General features: G+C 38.0%; 1 protein-coding gene and 1 long non-coding RNA gene across 2 annotated transcripts in view; one reads left to right on the forward strand and one right to left on the reverse strand.

Annotated features, from left to right (window-relative positions):
* The window catches only part of DNAH11 (dynein axonemal heavy chain 11), a 355,283-nt gene that overhangs the window by 219,640 nt on the left and 114,380 nt on the right, over positions 1 to 21,263 (reverse strand). The window contains exon 31 of the mRNA XM_063667481.1: positions 1,155 to 1,286. Within this exon, the coding sequence (XP_063523551.1) occupies positions 1,155 to 1,286 (132 nt within the window). The remainder of the gene's footprint in view (positions 1 to 1,154; positions 1,287 to 21,263) is intronic.
* LOC134739858 (uncharacterized) lies at positions 2,466 to 4,991 on the forward strand. Its single transcript, XR_010126914.1, has 2 exons — positions 2,466 to 2,554; positions 4,116 to 4,991. It is a non-coding gene; the product is annotated as an uncharacterized LOC134739858 (long non-coding RNA).

Below are 21,263 nucleotides of genomic sequence, written 5' to 3' on the forward strand. Positions count from 1 at the left end.
GTTTATGGTTTACATGAAAAGCATTTTCTCGCACTTTATAAAAATAATTAAAATTCACTTTGCTTTTAATAAATTGAGAAAAAAAAACCCGGAAAAAAACACGGAAACACTTCACAATACGTACAGGCATTCGAATTGTGAAAGGAATTGCCTTGTTTTAATACTACCAAACAAGTGTAACCCTGTAGACAAGCATACTCCTGACTTTTGTAAATAGGAATATATTTTGGAAAGAAGGATGAGAAAATTCTTTCACATTAAACACTGCCAACACTTAAAGACACACAGAATTTTTTTTTTTTTTTTTTGAGATGGAGTCTTGCTCTGTTGCCCAGGCTGAAGTGCAGTGGTGCCATTTTGGCTCACTGCAACCTCTGCCTCCTGGGTTCACGCCATTCTCCTGCCTCAGCCTCCCAAGTAGCTGGGATTACAGGCGCCCACCACTATGCTCGGCTAATTTTTTGTATTTTTATTAGAGATGGGGTTTCACCGTGTTAGCCAGGATGGTCTCGATCTCCTGACCTCCTGATCTGCTTGCCTTGGCCTCCCAAAGTGCTGGGATTACAGGCGTGAGCCACCGCGCCCAGCCGACTTTTTAAAGATATATAAAAGAAAGGTTATTGGTATACTAAAAGAATTAGAAAATAACTTCTTACAAGACAATAATTTAGTTGTTCAAGGAAGAGACAAAGGATTACCCAAGTGACAACCTAGAATTATGACCAACACCTCTCTCTTCAAGGGGGAATGTATCAAAGGCACACAGACATGGTTTAAATCACATACACATAATCTTACTGCTATTGGCTGTGTAAGTCACAGGGTTGAGGCTCACAGGCCAGTGACCAAGATGGTCACACACAGAGAGATGAACACAGTGATTTCTTACGGTTCTTCCATTGTGATAAAATTTTTTTGATGATCTGATGTTCCTAACTTGGCAAAACCTTTTGGGATATCACTTGGAATAAGTCTCATCAGGATAATATATTGGCTAACCCAAATCAAATGCACCCAAGATAAACACAACTTTTCAGGACTAATTAAAACATACAAGCTTTCAAAAAACAATGACTTTCTTGGAACTACTCTGGCAATAAACACCACTTTCAGGAAACAATAACGAATACATAAAATTTCTACAAACAACTTGCCTTCTGAGAAATAAGTTTTGCCACCACGTCTCTGGCATGGACATCTATGGTACAAATAGTCATGATCTTCTGTCTGTCTCCAGGTGGAAGTTCTCCCAGCAAAAGTGTAATCAGTGTATTCAGCTGAGAAATCTAGAAGGAATCATTTTTTAAAAAGGGGGGAAGGCTTACAAATACAGAATTTAAGAGCCCCAAATTCTTCATATTTGTAAAGACTGATTTAGTTTGCAAAACTATTTCTTTCTTTCTTTTTTTTTTTTTTTTTTTTTTTTTTTTTGAGATGGAGTCTCACTCTGTCACCCAGGCTGGAGTGCAGTGGCATGATCTCGGCTCACTGCAACCTCTGCGTCCTGGGTTCAAGCAATTCTTCTGCCTCAGCCTCCCTAGTAGTTGGGATTACAGGTGCCCGCCACCACGCCCAGCTAATTTTTATATTTTTTGTAGGGATAGGATTTCACCGTTTTGGTCAGGCTAGTCTCAAACTCCTGACCTCGAGTGATCTGCCTACCTCGGCCTCCCAAAATGCTGGGATTACAGGCATGAGCCAGCACGCCTGGCCACAAAACAATTTCAAATGTGTTACCCCAGCTGGTCCTCAAAGAACCTTGGTGTAGAAATGACAATATTATTACCCCCTCACACAGATGAAGGACAAGAGAACCTGTGAGTAATGACAAAGCCAGGGCAGACACAGGGTTTCCTGGCTGCACTGAACTGACCCTCTACCCTAATGATAGCCTGGTCCATAACACTGTTGGAAAGGAAATGACTAACTTTCAAAAAAGCATAGTAAGAGCTAAATGACAAATTATATTTTTCTTTAGAAAAGCATTCACCTAACAATTTGTGTTTGCTTTGGTTTTTAAAAATACAAGATAGTGATAACTACTGAAAAAATATCTAAAATTAAGAGATGAAGAATATCCTCCTTTATTCTTATTCTTGTTTAGGTCCGTCGAACTTGTAGATAAATATTTTTCAAACTGCTGGTCTTTTTTCATAGAATGGAAAGGAATAAAATGGAATGCCATGAATGACAATTCATTGAAGTGAATGGAATAGAAAATACGGCATTACAGGTAGTAAGAGAATGTATTGTTTCATGCTGTTTTATTTCTGTTTTGACTACCTACATAAACATGTGAACTTGGATCTAATAGAAAATATTTCTTATGGTGAATTGTGGTCAGAGAGGTTTGAAAGATGCTGTCTTAGGTGGTCATTTTGTTAGTATGGTTATTTACACAAAAAGATTTCTGCCTTACTCAAGCCTTATTTACAAAAACAATATTTCTGCCTTATTCCAGGTATCATACTGTGAAACAATACCATCTCCTTTTCTCTTCAGCTCTGCAAAAGGACAGTCAATGACAAACTGCTAGCACCTGAGAAAGCTGGCGGTAAGTGAATATGACAGATCACCAGAGACTCAAACCTTTGTAGCCTACTGTCAAAATACAGGTTCACTACTGTACTATTATCACGCCCTGGAAAATGCAAAATCCTGCAAACTTCCCTGAGATTGCCGTGCAGCTGGAGGCTAGAGAAAGTCATACAGCTGGAATAAGAAGGGAGAAGAAAGGCAGGAAGAGATAACCGTAACATGTGCAATTTCCATGAAATAAGAACACACAAGGTTCCAGGCACTGACTAAGCACATTGCTGATCTCATTGCACTTAATCTTAAGATAATCTGTTATCCGAACTTTGCAGATGAGAAAATTGAGTCAAAGCCCTATTAACCACATTTGCCAATCCAGGGAGGGGAAATTCAAATCCCAACAGTCTGACTTCAGATTCATCACATAGACCCTCTCCAGCCTCCACAAGACCTACCCATCCCTTCAGGTCTGAGAAACTGTAGCTGTGCAAGAAGCATTCAGGACAGACTTAAAGTCAAACACAAAGGAAAGCTGGCTTAAAGAAATAAAAATACTAATATATATCCCCCAGATATTCAAGATACACGACAGCTTTCTAAGCATTTGCCCTATTTCCCCACCCCCTGGGCTTTATTGACATATGATTGAAAAACAAAAATTATATATGTTTAAGGTATACAATGTGATATTTTGATGTAGGTATACATTGTGAAACTATTACCCCAACCAAGCTAATTGATATATCCATCAGCTCACATATCTTTTAAGTGAGAATACTTGATATTTACTCTCTTAGCAAATTTCAAGTATACACTACATTATTATTAAGTATAGTTGCCATATGTTAAATTAGGTCTCTAGAACTTATTCATGCTATAACTGAAACTTTGTACCCTTTGACCAATATCTTCTGTTTTCCCCCATCCCTATCCTCCAGTAACCACCATTCTACTGTTACTATGTGTTAGACTTTTTTTTTAATCCACTTATAAGTGAGATTATGCAGTATTTGTGTTTCTGTGTTTAGCTTATTTCACATAGAATAATGCCCTTCAGATTCATCCAGGTTGTCACAAATGGTAGGATTCCTTCTTTGTAAAGGCTAAATCATATTCCTCTGTGTGTGTGTCCATGGGCGTGAGTGTCTACACATTTCCTTTATCCATCTATCAATGAATACTTGGGTTTTTTCCACATCTTGGCGATTGTGAATAAAGCTGCAATGAACATGGGAGTGTACATATCTTGTCAAGATAGTGATTTTATTTCCTTTACCTATATACCCAGAAGTGAGATTGTTGGATCATTTGGTAGTTCTATTTTTAATATTTTGAGGAATGTTCATAATGTTTTCCATAACGGCTATACTACTTCCTACCAACCACCAAGGAGGTCAAAGATCCGTACACTGAAAACTACAAAACTCCAGGGAAAAAAATTAAAGACACAAATAAATGGAATGATCTCATGCCCTTGGATTAGAAGAATTTATATTTGTTAAAATCTCTGTACTGCCCAGAGTTCTCTGTAGACTTAATGCAACTGCATCAAGATTTTAATGCCATTTTTTTTTTTGCAGATGTAGAAAAAACAATCTTAAAATTTGTATGGAATCACCAAGGACCCCAAATAGCCAAAGCAATCTTAACCAAGAAAAACAAAGCCGGAGGCATCACATCTCCTGATTTCAAATTATATTACAAAGCTATAGTAATCAAAACAGCATGGTACTGGCATACAAAAAGGCACATAGACCAATGGAACAGAATAGAGAGTTAAAAAATAAATTTTTCAACTGATTTTCAGCATAGGCACCAAAAACAGTGAAGAAAGGATAGAAGACTCTTACATAAATGGTGTTGGAAAAAACTGGACATCACATGCAAAAGAATGAAATTGGACCCTTACACTATACACACAAAAAAAAACTCAAAATGAATCAAAGACTTAAAGATAAGACCTGAAACTGTAAAATTCCTTAAAAAAAAGTGGGAAAAGCTTCATGACTTTGGTCTTGACAATGATTTTTTGGACTTGAAACCAAAAGCATAGACAACAAAATAAAAAATAAACAAGTGAACTATATCGAACTAAAAAGTTTCTGTACATCAACAGAAAAAAATCAACAAAATGAAAAAGTAGCCTATGGAATGGAAGAAAATATTTACAAACAATATATCTGATAAGGAATTAATATCTAAAATATATAAGGAACTCATACAACTCAATGTCAACAAATAGCCTGATTAGCAATGGGCAAAGGACCAGAATAGATATTTTCCCAAAGAAAACATACAAACGATCAGCACGGGAGTTTTGACCTGCTCCGTTTCCGACCTGGGCTGGTTCACCCCTCCTTAGGCAACCTGGTGGTCCCCCGCTCCCGGGAGGTCACCATATTGATGCCGAACTTAGTGCGGACACCCGATCGGCATAGCGCACTACAGCTCAGAACTCCTGGGCTCAAGAGATCCTCCCACCTCAGCCTCCCGAGTAGCTGGGACTACAGGCACGCGCCACCGCATTGGGAGATATACCTAATATTGGGAGATATACCTAATGCTAGATGACGAGTTGGTGGGTGCAGCGCACCAGCATGGCACATGTATACATATGTAACTTACCTGCACATTGCGCACATGTACCATAAAACCTAAAGTATAATAATAATAATAATTAAAAAAAAGAAAATTAAAACCAATTTGTATGTTCCTTTTCTCTATTTTCTCTTTTTTTTCTTCATGATCAATGTGTAATTTAAAAGAAAATCTCTCCATCCATTAAAAAAATGTTTTCACCACTTCAAAAAAAAAAAAAAAGAAAACATACAAATGGCTAACCAGTATATGAAAAGATGCTCAAAATCACTAATCATTAGAGAAATCAAAACCACAATGAGCTATCACCTCACACCCATTACAGTGGCTATAATAAAAAAGTCAAAAGATCTTGTTGGCAACGATGTGCCTTAACCTACTACAAGAGTGACATCAAAGATCACTGATCACAGGCTGGCCGTGATGGCTCATGCCTGTAATCCCTGTACTTTGGGAGGCCGAGGCAGGTGGATCACTTGAGGTCAGGAGTTCAAGACCAGCCTGGCCAATAGGGTGAAACCCCATCTCAACTAAAAATACAAAAAATAGCAGCCAGGCATAGTGATGTGTACCTGTAATCCCAGCTACACAGGAGGCTGAGGCAGGAGAATTGCTTGAATCTGGGAGGTATAAGCTGCAGTGAGCTGAGATCACACCACTGCACTCCAGCCTGGGTGACGGAGTGAGATTCTGTCTCAAAAAATTAAAAAAGATTACTGATCACAGATCACTATGAAAGATACAATAATAAAAAAATTAAATATTCCAAGAATTACGAAAATGTGACACAAAGACACAAAGCAAGCTCATGTTGTTTGAATGATGATGTCAATGCCCAGCATAGATAGGGTTGCCACGAATCTTTAATTTGTTAAAAAAAAAAAAAAAAAAAAGGCAGTACCTGCAAAGCACAGTAAAGCAAATCACAGTAAAATGAGATACACCTGTACTTTTAATACATTGCATCTTTAAAAAGCAGTTAAATGTTTAAAAAGCAGATGTGATTATTGTTTTATGTCTAATATGTTCACTGCTCATCATCCCCTAGATTTTATGTTCCACAAAGGCAAGGACGGCATCCATCTTATTCGGTGCCTTATCCCAGAGCCACTGAAGAACTGTCAGAGTGTGGGTGCTCAATGGGTATCTGCTGAATAGATGAATTGATGTACAATAACAACCCATACCTACTGAAGTTTCTAAGGAAAATTAATATAATACACTTTAGTGAGAAAAGAAATATTTAGGCCTTGGATATTTTCTCATCTGGGTCAAGATATCCGGTCTTCGCAGTATCCAATCTTATACCACTACCAGTATTTGGTTTAAAATAAAGTTGATTGTAACAACAGTAATAATATCATATACCTTATAAGAACATTTATAATTGTAAGTGCATTCACATGCATTGTCTTGTCTGAGCCTCCCAACAACCTGTGATTTCTGCATTATTGATTCATTTTTCACAGAAGTACAGTCAAATGGAAGATGATTAAAAACACAGCTTGTCAACATAATCTGCACAGCATCATATGTTGGGGATCTTATACTGTGTACCAAGATTAAACCTTCTCTGATGATACTCTTTTGTAAGTAATAAAATTCTGTACCCACAGTTATGTAATGTAGTTATAAAATGTCTATTATTTGGGCAGTGGCAAGAGGTAGCAATCATTATGGTCAGTACTGTACTTGTATATAAGTTTATGGTCTGTGACACAGAAAACACTCCTTAGCCGCTTTAAGAAAATATATCCTATCATGCAATCAGTACATATTCTTGCCACTGATCACAATAGTGTTACATGATGTTCTACTGGATCAAGGATGTCTGGCTCAAGTCTACCTATGCCCCTTTGAAACTCAAGTGGCTATTTTCCTGGTATATCTTGGCTTCATTAGAGTGCAAGTACAGCATGTATCTTGAACTAGAAATAAGCCCAACTTAGAGTAAAATCCAAACTTTTGTTCCTGGAGCACAAAGTCTTCCATGACCTCACACCACTCCCTTCCTGTCTCACTTCACTAACCATGCTGGCCTTCTCTTTGTTCTCCTATCACAGCTGCTTTAAGGCCATAGCAACCATTTCATGTGCCTGGAGTCATCTTCCCTCTAATCCTTGTATGACTGGCTTCCTCTCATCATTCAAAGCTGTAGTTCAAATTTATCTCCTCAAATTGGCCTTCCCTGGCCATTCTATTTACTATTACCCCCTATCTATTTATTCTAAATGTTTCTATTTTATTATCTTTGTGGAACTTATGAGTATCCTATCAATCATGTATTTCTTTGTCTCCTCCACCCTAAACTCTAAAGGAGCAAGGCCCACATCTGTCTTATTCTGTGCTGTGTTCTCATGCTTAGCATAGCGGCCAGCATAAAGCATGTGTCCAAATCAACACTCGCTGTATGAACTGATGAAGGAAGAAATGAACAAACAAACGACAGCAACAATACACACCAAAACAATAGTTTTTTGCTCTCTCATTCACTCATTCATACAAGATGACAAATGTGGTTCTTGTTTCCAGACCTTACAGGACAACAAGGAATGCAGATAAATAATTAAAATTGTTTTGCTAGGGCAAGTAGAAAGTACGCTGACAGCACACAGAAATAGGGCCTTGCCTGATCTAGGGATTAGAAAGGCACTTTAGAGGAATGTATACTAAGACCTAAAGAATGAGCAGGATTTAGGTTGAGAAGAATTTAGGGGTTGGCCAGCAGAGAGGCAGTCGTTAAGCCACAGGAAGCAGCCTGTGTAAAGGCCCTGAATGGATCCGGTGGCTCTGTGGGAAAACTGAAAGAGGTCACCCATGGCAGGAGTGGGCGGCAGAGGAAGGAGGGGTGTGTAAGGATGCTGCAGAGAAAGGCAGGTGCCCAAGCATGCAGGGCTTGCCCAGCTCAGTTGGGACAATGAGATGGTGCTGAAAGGTCTAGAAAGTGGGGTGATAATGAGATTTGTGTTATTAAATTATTTCTCTGGCTATACTGTAAAGAATGAATTGGAGGAAGGTAAGACCGGAAGAAAAGACCTGTGAGGAGGATGCTACAGTCATTTAGATGAAAGAGAGTGGCTTGGTCTAGGACATTATCAAAGCAGTTGGAGAAGGCAGTGAGACTAGGGATCTTCAGAACAGTGAGAGAATTGGTGGTTGACTGGCTATTGAGCAAAAGAAGAATCAAGCGGGCTTCTAGTGTGAGCAACTAGTGAAGAATGTTAGGTTTTTTGGTTTTTTTTTTTCTGCAGTTGGGTACGTTGGGAGGTTTGAGAAGTTTGAGAAGAGCGAATGTGCATTGGATCTTTTAGACTGGGTGTGCGCGTAAGACTTCAGTGAAAAATCCCTATCTGCTTCTGGCTGTGCTTCAGGAGAGAGATGTAGGCTGAAGCAAAGGAAACTCCCCATCAAGCTACCAATGACTTTCTTCACAGAATTGGAAAAAACTACTTTAAAGTTCATATGGAACCAAAAAAAAGCCCACATTGCCAAGTCAATCCTAAGCCAAAAGAGCAAAGCTGGAGGCATCACGCTACTTGACTTCAAACTATACTACAAGGCTACAGTAACCAAAACAGCATGGTACTGGTACCAAAACAGAGATATAGATCAATGGAAGACAATAGAGCCCTCAGAAATAACGCCGCATATCTACAACTATCGGATCTTTGATAAACCTGAGAAAAACAAGCAATGGGGAAAGGATTCCCTATTTAATAAATGGTGCTGGGAAAACTGGCTAGCCATATGTAGAAAGCTGAAACTGGATCCATTCCTTACACCTTATACAAAAATTAATTCAAGATGGATTAAAGACTTAAACGTTAGACCTAAAACCATAAAAACCCTAGAAGAAAACCTAGGCATTACCATTCAGGACATAGGCATGGGCAAGGACTTCATGTCTAAAACACCAAAAGCAATGGCAACAAAAGCCAAAATTGACAAATGGGATCTAATTAAACTCAAGAGCTTTTGCACAGCAAAAGAAACTACCATCAGAGTGAACAGGCAACCTACAGAATGGGAGAAAATTTTCACAACCTACTCATCTGACAAAGGGCTAATATCCAGAATCTACAATGAACTCCAACAAATTTACAAGAAAAAAACAAACAACCCCATCAAAAAGTGGGCAAAGGATATGAACAGACACTTCTCAAAAGAAGACATTTATGCAGCCAAAAGACACATGAAAAAATGCTCATCATCACTGGCCATCAGAGAAATGCAAATCAAAACCACAATGACATACCATCTCACACCAGTTAGAATGGAGATCATTAAAAAGTCAGGAAACAGCAGGTGCTGGAGAGGATGTGGAGAAATAGGAACACTTTTACACTGTTGGTGGGACTGTAAACTAGTTCAACCATTGTGGAAGTCAGTGTGGCGATTCCTCAGGGAGCTAGAACTAGAAATACCATTTGACCCAGCCATCCCATTACTGGGTATATACCCAAAGGACTATAAATCATGCTGCTATAAAGACACATGCACACATATGTTTATTGCGGCACTATTCACAATAGCAAAGACTTGGAACCAACCCAAATGTCCAACAATGATAGAGTGGATTAAGAAAATGTGGCACATATACACCATGGAATACTATGCAGCCATAAAAAATGATGAGTTTGTGTCCTTTGTAGGGACATGGATGAAATTGGAAATCATCATTCTCAGTAAACTGTCGCAAGGACAAAAAACCAAACACCGCATGTTCTCACTCATAGATGGGAATTGAACAATGAGAACACATGGACACAGGAAGGGGAACATCACACTCTGGGGACTGTTGTGGGGTGGGGGGAGGGGGGAGGGATAGCATTAGGAGATATACCTAACGCTAAATGGCGAGTTAATGGGTGTAGCACACCAGCATGGCACATGTATACATATGTAACTAACCTGCACATTGTGCACATGTACCCTAAAACTTAAAGTATAGTAATAAAAAAAAAGTGGATGAAATTAGTCAGGGATGTGTGGAAAAAGAAAAGAGGAAAAGAAAAGGGAAGGAAAAAGAAAGATCGTGGGAGGCCGAGGCAGATGGATCACTTGAGGCTAAGAGTTCCAGGCCTGGTCAACATGGCGAAACCCTGTATGTACTAAAACTACAAAAACATTAGCCGGGCATGGTGGTGCACACTTGTAACCCCAGTTACTTGGGAGGCTGAGGCACAGGAATTGTTTGAAGCTGGGAGGCAGAGGTTGCAGGGATCCAAGATCACACCACTGCACTCCAGCCTGGGTGACAGAGCAAGACCCTGTTTCAAACAAAACAAAACAAAACACAAAAACAGACCAGGCACAGTGGCTCACATCTGTAATCCCAGAACTTTGGGAGGCCAGGGTGGGTGGATCACCTGAGAACAGGAGTTCAAGATCAGTCTGGCCAAGATGGTGAAGCCTCGTCTCTACTAAAAATACAAAAATTAGCTGGGCATGATCATGCCTGTAACTCCAGGTACTTGGGAGGCTGAGGCAGAAGAATTGCTTGAACCCGGGAGGCAGAGGTTGCAGTGAGCCGAGATAGGGCCACTGCATTCCAGCCTGGGTGACAGGGTGAAACTCCGTCAAAAACAAAACACACACACACACACACACACACACACACACACACACACACACACACACACACACACACACACACACACACACACACACACACACACACACACACACACACACACACACACACACACACACACACACACACACACACACACACACACACACACACACACACACACACACACACACACACACACACACACACACACACACACACACACACACACACACACACACACACACACACACACACACACACACACACACACACACACACACACACACACACACACACACACACACACACACACACACACACACACACACACACACACACACACACACACACACACACACACACACACACACACACACACACACACACACACACACACACACACACACACACACACACACACACACACACACACACACACACACACACACACACACACACACACACACACACACCAAAACAGAATAGAGCCATAAGGAACAGGAATATTTAAGGAGCAGGAGTAAGACCAGCCAGGTGAAGTAAACAGCATTTCAAGTTTTCTAGGTAGAAAACTAGAATTCAAAATACATGAATATGAAGGAAGAGAGTATGTGAAGAAGTAGGAAGTATTTTCTAAGTTAAAGAAAATAGAAATAGACTCAATCAAGTGGTAGAAATAGGTTGTGGTGATGAGAAAAAGGAAAGAGCAAGTATAGGTCAGCAAGCTTGATTATAATAAAGGTTACAAAGGTAAGGCAGGAAATAAAAGATGTGGCATGAATGGATAATTTTTGGTTATTATTTTGTTTTGAGTAATGAGGGAGTTGGCCATCTTTAATTACTGATGGGAATGAGCAAGAGCGAGAAACTGAAGAAACAGGAGGAAAGAAAGTCAGGGCAGCCTTGAGAGAGGTCAGAGCAGAAGGGACCCAGAGCAGAGATGGAGAAATGCTCTGGGCAGTGGAGATCACTCTTCCCTCCTAGCTGGAGGATGGTGTGGGGGGAGGGACATTAGCCTGACGGCCATTGCTCTAGTTCCTCTCTGATGATGTCAGCAGATAATAAAAGCACTGACTGACAGGCATTGTATGGGTACATGTGTACTGTGTATGTGTTTTCTAATTTAATCATCACAACTCTGTGAAGTAGGCGCGATTAGTATTCCAGTTTTACATATGAGAATATAAGATAACCTGCCTGAAATCACACAGTTATAAATGGTGGAGCCAGGGGCTAGTACACAATTCTAAGATGTCACTGTATATTTTACAAATACAAAACCTTCTTATGTGGATAACAGGGTATCAGACCAGGCAAGAGCTGGCCTCCGGTGATTGTGGTAAGTAGAGAGAGATAACTCAGTATACCCCACTTATGAATTCTCTTATTTATATAAACATAGAACTGCTTCCTAACAAAAAGACAAGATCTTACACCTTCTATGTCACACACCATAAAAAAAGAAAAAGGAAAAGACACAATCTTGACCACCATTGGGGTTTATAGGATACACATATCTAAAGGACTATAGTGTTCCCAAAGAGGGCCAGCTAGCTTGGTAGGATGACAGTGGGTTCACCATGTAGGACAATGTCAGACCTAGAAAGTAACAGACTTAAGGTCAGAGAGAAGCAGTGGTTCCTGATACACAGTGGTTGCTGGTCCCCCATTTTTTCCTGTCCTGGCTCCTATGGCAGCATGGTAGAAAGAGGCCATACTGTGAATTTAAAGAGTGTGTCCCTAAATACTATAGGTTTAAATAAGGTAACAAAGAAAAAAAAAATCTTCCTTGCAGCAGAAGCACTGCAGTTTTACCAGCATCAGCTATGGCATATCTCCCAACATGGGGACACCCAAGCCACGGTGGCAAAGAAGCTGCAAGAGGCTACTCTGCAGAAAAGTTGAGATCTGGAGGTCAGATTTGGTGGCTCATGCCTGTAACCCCAGTGCTTCTGGAGGCCAAGGAGCGAGAACGGCTTGAGGCCACGAGTTTGAGACCAGCCTAGGCAACACAGCAAGACCCCAATCTCTACAAAAAAATGTAAAAATTAGCCAGACATGGTGTTAAGCCTCTGTAGTCCTACCTACTTGGGAGGCTGAGGCAGGAGGACTGTTTGAGCCCATAAGTTTGAGGCTGCAGTGAGCTATGATCACGTTACTGCACTCTAGCCTGGACAATAGAGTGAGACCCAGTCTTTTAAAAATAGAAAAGTAGTCTGGAGCTAGAAGTCCTCAGCTTAGCAGATCAAAGTGAACATTACAATATAACTGTTATAGCACCTTGGGGATCAGCTACCGGGATCCTTGATCCCTTTCTAACAGGACATAATACTGAAGTTCTTCTTGTTTCATAACAGCAACGAGGACCTCTAATCTTGAAACCCACCAGTTTCACCTTCAGCAATATCAGAAACAATGAATTTTCATTTCCACCAGCCAGAGCAAAGGAAATGACAAAGACACCAAGTCCTATGCTCTTAAAACTGTCAGAACATGGGTTGTTGAATCTCAATTTGTTGTCCTCTTTTCAATGCTCACTTCCTACTTCTCCTTTAATCCTACTGCTAAAACCACCAGTGCAATATTGAGCAACAATTGTCAGATATAGTGAGCATAGTTACCTGATTCTTGACACTAATGGAAATGATTCTAATATTTCACCATTAAGTATGATTTTTCTGCAGGTTTCTGGTAGATATTTTTCAAGTTATAAAAGTTCCTTTAAATGCTTATATTAGAAAAGAAAAAGGTATAAAGTCAATAAGCGCCCACCTTAAGAAACTTGAAAAAGAGGAACAAATTAAGCTCAAAGTAAGAAGAAGAAAGGAAATAATCAAAACAAGGGCAGAGATAAGTGAAATATAAAACAAACTATAGAGAAAACCAATAACGTCAAAGGTTAGTTCTTTGAAAACAGAAATAAAATTGATAAACACCTAGAAAACTCAATTAAGAAAAAAAAAGAGAAAAAAATAAATTACCAACCCCAGAAATGAAAGTAGGACATCTGGGCAGATCTAGATGTTCTGAGGATAATACTGAAATAGCATGACCAACTTACATCAATAAATTGAAAAGCACAGACCAAGAGTGGCCCTTTTTCTGTAAAGGACCAGATAGTAAATATTTTTGGATTTGTAGGCCATGCAGTCTCTGTCACAGCCACTCCACTCTGCCATCGTGATGTGAAAATAGCCACAGACAATAGACACTGGGCCAGATTTGGCCAGAGGTCTGTAATTTGCCACATGCTGAATTACTTAAAATGGGCAAATATCTTGAAAAATACAAACTTCCAAAACTGACACAAGAAAGGAAGAAGCCCAAAAAACTAAACAGCTGCATATGTATAAAAGAAATCAATTTACAATAAAAAATGTTCTATAAAGAAAACTTCAGGCCCAGATGCATCACAAGTGATGTCTATCATAAACTCTTTCACAAAATAGATATAAATGGATCACTTTCCAACTCCTTCTAAGGAGTATATCCTGATTTCAAAATCTGGCAAAGATATCACAGAAAAAGAAAATTACCAGACAAATGTCCCTGATAAACATAAATGTAGAATTTGTTAACAAAATAATAGCAAATAGAATCCAGCCAAAAATACACACACACACACACACACACACATACACTTAAAGGATAATTCATAACCAAGTGTTTACTATTCAGGAATGCAAAGTTGGCTTTCAAAAATTCACCACAATAACAGAATGGCATGGTCATCTCATGAGATTTGAGAAAGCTCAATGCTGATTTAAGATGCAAACTCTCTGCATGTGGTAATGGAAAGGATTTTCCTCTATCCGATAAGGGGCATCTCCAAGAAACATTCAACTAACATCATATTTACTGGAGAAACATTATTCTTACCAAAGAATGTAAATGGACAAGGATGTCTCGCTACCTCTATTCAATATTGTGCTGGAGGCCCAGCCAATTCAATAGCTCAAAAAAAGGAAATAAAGAACAAAAAGAAAAAGAATGGAAGAGATGAAAACTGTCATTACTTATAGATGATGTATTTCTGTACATAGGAAGCCCTGTAGAGTATATATATATATATATTTTAAAACTACTAAATGTAGTAAGTAAATTTAGCAAAGCCCCAAGATACAAGGTGAATATTTAAAAATCAATAAATTTCTATGTACCAGCCAAAAACACTGGGAAATAAAATTTAAAAATTAGTATATAAAATAGAATAAAAACACATCAACTACCTAAAAATCAATCTAGTGAGAAATGTGCAAGGCTTCTACATTGAAAACTGCAGAAAACACTGCTGAGAGAAATTAGAGAAAACCTATATAAAGAGATACACCACGTTCTCGAGTTATAAGAACCATAATTATTGAGATGTTCATTCTTCCAAAATTTATATTTAGAGGCTGCCTCAGTCACAATTTAATTAGGCTAAAAATTAATTAGGTTTGTACAAATAAACAATGTGATTGTAAAATCTGTATAGAAAAGAACCTCAAACAGTCAAAACAATATTGGGGAAAATAATGAACAAAGTTGGAGGATATATATAAAATGACTTTAAGGATTACTATAAAGCTATGGTAATTAAGAAAGGTGGATTTGGCACGAAGGCAGAAAAACAGATCAATGGAATAAGAGAATCTGAAAACAGACACACATATATATATATAGTCACTTGACTTTTGACCAAGGTATCACATTAATTCAATAGAAAAAGGAAAGAGGTATGGATTGTAGACCTAATGGGAAAAACCCAGAACCATGAAGCACCTTGAGAGAAATAGAAGTATATTTTCATGACTTTTGGACAGGCAATAACATCTATCTCACACACACACACACACACACACACACACACACACACAGAAAAAAAATTTTTTTTAAAGACACAAAAAGCACTAGCCATGAAAAAAAATTTGATACACTACACTGCATCAAAATTATAACTTTCTGATAAAATATGCCATTAAGAAAATGAGTAGTCCATTTTCAAACAGAAAACTTGTATCCCAAATAAATAAAGAAATCCTACAATCAATAATTTAAACAGACCTGGCTCAGTGGCTCATACCTTTAATCCCAACACTTTGGGAGGCCGAGGCAGGAGGATCACTTGAGGTCAGGAGCTCAAGAGAACCTGGGAAACATAGCAAGACCTACAAAAAGAATTTTTTAAATGTTTAACTGAGCATGGTGGTGCTTGCCTCTAGTCCTAGCTACAAAAGAGGCTGAGGCAGGAGAATCGCTCGAGCCCAGGAGCTTGAGGCTGCAGATTGTGCCACTGCACTCCAGCCTGGTTGACAGAGTGAGACCCTGTCTTGAAAATATATAAGGCAAATCATCCAATTATTTGAAAATGGAGCAAAAGATCAAAAGATTTTAATAGACGCTTCATAATAGAGGATGTACAAATGCTAATTACCTCATGAGAAGTTGCTCAACATCTTTAGACATTAGAAAAATGCCAGTTAAAATCACAATGATATACTATTTTATACCCACTGGAATGGCTGCAATTATAAAGACTGACAATATGAATATGGGCAAGTATAAAAAGCAACTGAAATTCTGTTACATTGTCCATGGGAGTATAACAATAGAGAACTGTTTGGCTGTTTCTTAAGTGGTTAAACTGTACACTTTCTCTGTGATCCAGCAATTTCACTTTTAGGCTTCTACCCAGGAGAAATGAAAATATATGTTCACAAAAAGACTTAATCTAATAATGTTTAAAGCAGACTTAGAAATAATAGCCTCAAACTGGAAACCCAAATGTCAAGTAAGAGGATAAGTAGAAAAATTGTGGTACATGTATACAATGTAATATTAGTAAGCAATAACAAATAATGAACAGCAAATACATGCAACAACAAAGATGAATCTCAAAAATATGTTCATTGAAAAATGTGAGGGGTGTGAAATTTTATCCTACTTGCAGGCTAACAAGTCATGGATGCTGGCAGAAGACATGAGACTCCTGGGTCAGAGATAAAGCACAGTTTATTACAGCAATACCATGAGTAATATTAGAACATTAGCATTTGCACTATCTCTGAGTACAAATTTTCAAAGGATATTCAAAGAGGGCTAGCACATGCAATGAGCTGTGTTACAAGAGAAACATTCTGGATTTAGGGAGTGCAAATCTTTTATAAAAGACAGCATGTCTGACATTTGCCCTAGGAAGAGATATTATTTTTATTATACTAAATAATAAGTCAACATGCCCTTTGCTCTGGAGAGAGATACTATCTCTATTTTCAAGAATGCTCACTATAAAAATATATCTGGAACAGGACAATCATTACCTCTGTTCATAAGAGGTATATAAATGTAAGACCCATAAGGACTGTCTCCCAGTGTTAAGTAAAAAATCCACAGAAAAAGGAAGATACGCTAACTTAGGAGATTTGCCAAAAGAATTTTCTTTTGTATTTTATCTTTGTGTGGTTTTTGTATCAAGTATATTAGAACTTTATAGAAGAAGTGGAAAATCCTTACATCTCTGTTTATATTCCAGAACAGTTGATGTAACATGGTGTTTACCTTTCCCATGATAAAATCATTGAAACAGGATCCTATTTAGGAAGGAGTGCCCATCTTTGACTACCATGATTACCATTTCAATTATTTCCATCGTTAATGGTCTACTTGAGTTTTCTAAATTATTTTGATTCAATTCTAGAAAAAGTATTCATAGAGAAACATCCATTTATTTTAGATTTTGACTTAATTATTAGCAAAAAAATCACATGTGTACACAGTTATTTTAAAATCTCTTAATTACAGGGATTATGTTTTTTCCCTATCCCTTTATGGTATGTTTTTTGATTTCTTCTCCAAACCGCAAAAATTTGTCAGTATTATTCGTCTGTTCAAAGAACCAACTCTCATGTTAATGGATCATATTGAAATCAAATGGCATATATGGGTGACAAATCCTTTTTTCTCTTACCTCCATCTCTCATTGTGGGGATCTTCAGTTACTTCAGGATTTGTTCTGCTTCTTTCTCTAAAGCAGAGGTGGTAAACTATAGGCCATGAACCAAATTTGGCCCACCACCTGTTTTTATAAACACCATTTTATTAGAGCCCAGCTATACCTATTCACTTACAAATTACGAATTGCTTCTTTGCAACCACCACAATAGAGATGCGTGCATGCAGAAGAGACTATGTGGCCCACAAAGACAAAAATAAAAATTACTACCTGATTCTTCCCAGAAAAAGTAGGCCAACTCCTGCTCTTCAGTCAAAACATATTCATGATAGAAGCCCTCTATAAATGGCTCACTTTGCTTGCAAAGCATTTCTCAGGGCTTTGTACTGGGGACAAACACCTTCACTAATAGCCTCTTGGGAAATACAGGGAAGAGAAGCAGCTACAGTTGTCCATTTCTTCTAGATTTAATCCTTATCACTAACCATAAACTCCACATTTTTTATATTTGTTTAAGGTGAGTTCATAATTTATCTGAAATTTTGCTGGGTGAAAATTGCCTTACCATTGCAATAGCTTCCTCTTTTTATAGGTTTGGATTGATTTTCTCTGTTCTTAGTCAGCTATCAATTCAATTTCACATGTTCCTAGCATTCCTCAAATCATCTGTTCCTGTATTTCTAGGAACACTATGATTTTTTTTCATATACCCTACCTGTCATTCAATGTAATCTTTGATGAGAGGGGAGGTAGAGAGTATGTGCTCTACTCATGATCTTGTGAGTTACTGCTAGATTATAAAGTATAAGGCTACCAGATCACATTGTTATATAAAGGCCAAAAAAAAAAAATACTTGTGTCCGATATACACTTGGTAGCTCCAGGCTTGACAGGCTTCTCTATTCAGGTAATAGAGCTGAAACAAGGTAAGAATGCTACCAATATGGTATCCAAATTTTTTAAAAGAATTTCTTAGCAACTAAAAGTGAGGCCCAAAATTGGCTTTCAGCAGCAAAATGAGGGTCTCTTTCTTATACGTATACTGGTATTTCCGAGTCTTTGTTGAGAGGGAGAGGATGGTTAATGAGAAAAGTTTTATATTATTTATCATGAGTTCTTAACAAAACTCTCTGGGGTAATGTCCCTGCACGCTACAGATATTAATTTTTTAAAGTTTAAAACACTTCTCTCTTTTGATGATTTTCACACAGCTCAATAATAAAAGAGAAGTAGAGAAACTTTCTTACCATATCCCAAGCCTCCAAAACAAAACACTTTCACCAAGGAAACTTCAAATCTGGGAAATTAAATTTATCATACTTGCCACTTTTTTCAAAGACTCTGACAAGGCAGCGATATATATTCAAAACGCAGTATTTTTGCCTTTAATCCCAATACTAATATGCAATAACCATAGATCCAAGGGGGAAACAGAGTTTAAAATTATTACCTTGGTTTATTTATCTCACTACAATTTGGGATAACCAAGGAAAGGAATTACTGAAAGGAATTACTTATAATCATCAATTATACACAACTCTGATACCAGTTTTAAAATTAAGCTATTTTAAATGACTAAAGCTCATTTAAAAAACTGCTTACAGTATTAGTAAGAATAATTTTAATTAAAAGCACACTCCAGCAGATGGTTACATCCATTTTGAAAGGAAGAAAACTAAAAAGGTTTCAACTTAGATGCAAACATTTCTCATGACCCAAACCACAGCTTAGTAGAATTCAAATGTTAGCTTCTGTAATATACATGTTAGTGCCAGTCACAAAACTGAAACACTGTAGTAAAGGCATCTGCTTGTCTGGTCTATCAAACATTTCAATTCATGCTAGAAGTGTTTTTATAATTATGCGGATAAATGCTTTCTTCACAAATCATCCCTTTTCTCTACTTCTCATCCAACATGAAAAAAGAAGCACTGTATAACTCTAGAACAAAGTGGAAAACTTTTAAAAGATTTTAAGAGAAGAACACTAAATTCCATTAATTAGTTGAACCAGCCAAAGCTACTGGGATATGAATAATTTTATAAGAATGAGAAGAAAAAAAGAACCAGCCCAATGTTGTTGACAGGGGAAGGAGTGGACACTTCTTATACACTGATATTGGGAAGGTAAATTTGGCACTGTCTTGAAAAGGCTTTGATCTAGTAATTTTACATCTGGAAATTTATCCTGAATAAATAAAAATACATGTAATATGTCTATACAAGGCTGTTCCTTGCAGTATTATTAATGATAACCAAAAATGGAAAAGCAATCCAACTAGCCAGTATTACCAACAATAATCATCATAATAGGTGGTCTTGCAATATATTAAATGAACATGGACAATTTCTTTATTAACACAGAAATATTAAATAAAACAGAACATATCTAAATACAAAATACATAGCCAAACATAAGAAAGGTAGAAAGGGGGAGAGGTCAATAGTAGAGTGAGAGAGAAGGAGTGAAAGGGACTGAGAGGGAGGGAGGGGAAGAGAGAGTGAGAGTGAGAGTGAGAGAGAGTGAGAGTGAGAGTGAGAGAGTGAGAGAGTGAGAGAGTGAGAGAGTGAGAGAGTGAGAGAGAGAGAGAGAGATAAGGAAAGAGAGGAGATTGATCCCTTCCTGACAACAAGAATAAGCCTCAAAGCAGAGAGGTATGATGAGGTCGATAAGCGAATGCCATGGCAGCTCAAGGAATTTGGACAGAGAGCCAAACATCTGGAGCTGAGGTTTAAATTGCCACATGGGGACAGAAATGTTCCCATTTCAGTTGTGCCTCTCATACTCCCTCAAGCAAGGCAGAAAGTTGGGACTGAGATGTTGAACATAAAGCTGAGATACTGAAGCATACAAATTAACCCTGCTAATGTGATCAGAAAATCCTAAACTGAGTAATTGAAAATTAATCTACAACTGGCCGAGGCAGTGGCTCACACCTGTAATTCCAGCACTTTGAGAGACTGGAGTGGGAGGATTGCTTGAGGCCTGGAGTTCAAAACCAGCCTGGTCAACATAGTTAGACCACCTCTACATAAGAAAAAAACAAAAATTAGTTAGGTGTGGTAGTATGCACCTATGGTCCTAGCTACTCAGGAACATGAGGTGGAAGGTTTGCTTGAGCCCAGGAGTTTGAGGCTGCAGTGAGCCATGATTTCTCCACTGAACTCCAGCCCAGGAAAAAGAGCAAGACTGTCTCAATCATAATCACAATCATCATCCAGAACTTAGAAGATCTATAGAAACCTGAAAGAATTGCGGGGGTAGGGGCGAGGGGAGATACACTGTAGGGACATTTGCTCAATTTAGGGAAGAAAATTCCTGCAGAAAAAAAACCAGACATAAAGATAACCTTTAAAAATGAACATTAAAAACAAATCAAACAGGAGATCCAGCCTCAGAACTAGAGCTAGTAGAACAATCTAAGTAAAACTATTAAACATCTCTTTAAAATAATTAATAAGATTAAAGAATAGAAACCACAATGAAAAGATAGGTGACCATAAAATTTATTTTTAAAAAAGCAAAAAAAAAAAACTTTGGGAAATTGAGATATAATAACTGAAATTAAACTGATGAATTGGGTATGTAAATTGAAGTGTTTAAAAAGGGAATCCTTGTACA

This window comes from Pongo pygmaeus, chromosome 6 (assembly GCF_028885625.2).
Source record: "Pongo pygmaeus isolate AG05252 chromosome 6, NHGRI_mPonPyg2-v2.0_pri, whole genome shotgun sequence".
NCBI lineage: Eukaryota > Metazoa > Chordata > Mammalia > Primates > Hominidae > Pongo > Pongo pygmaeus.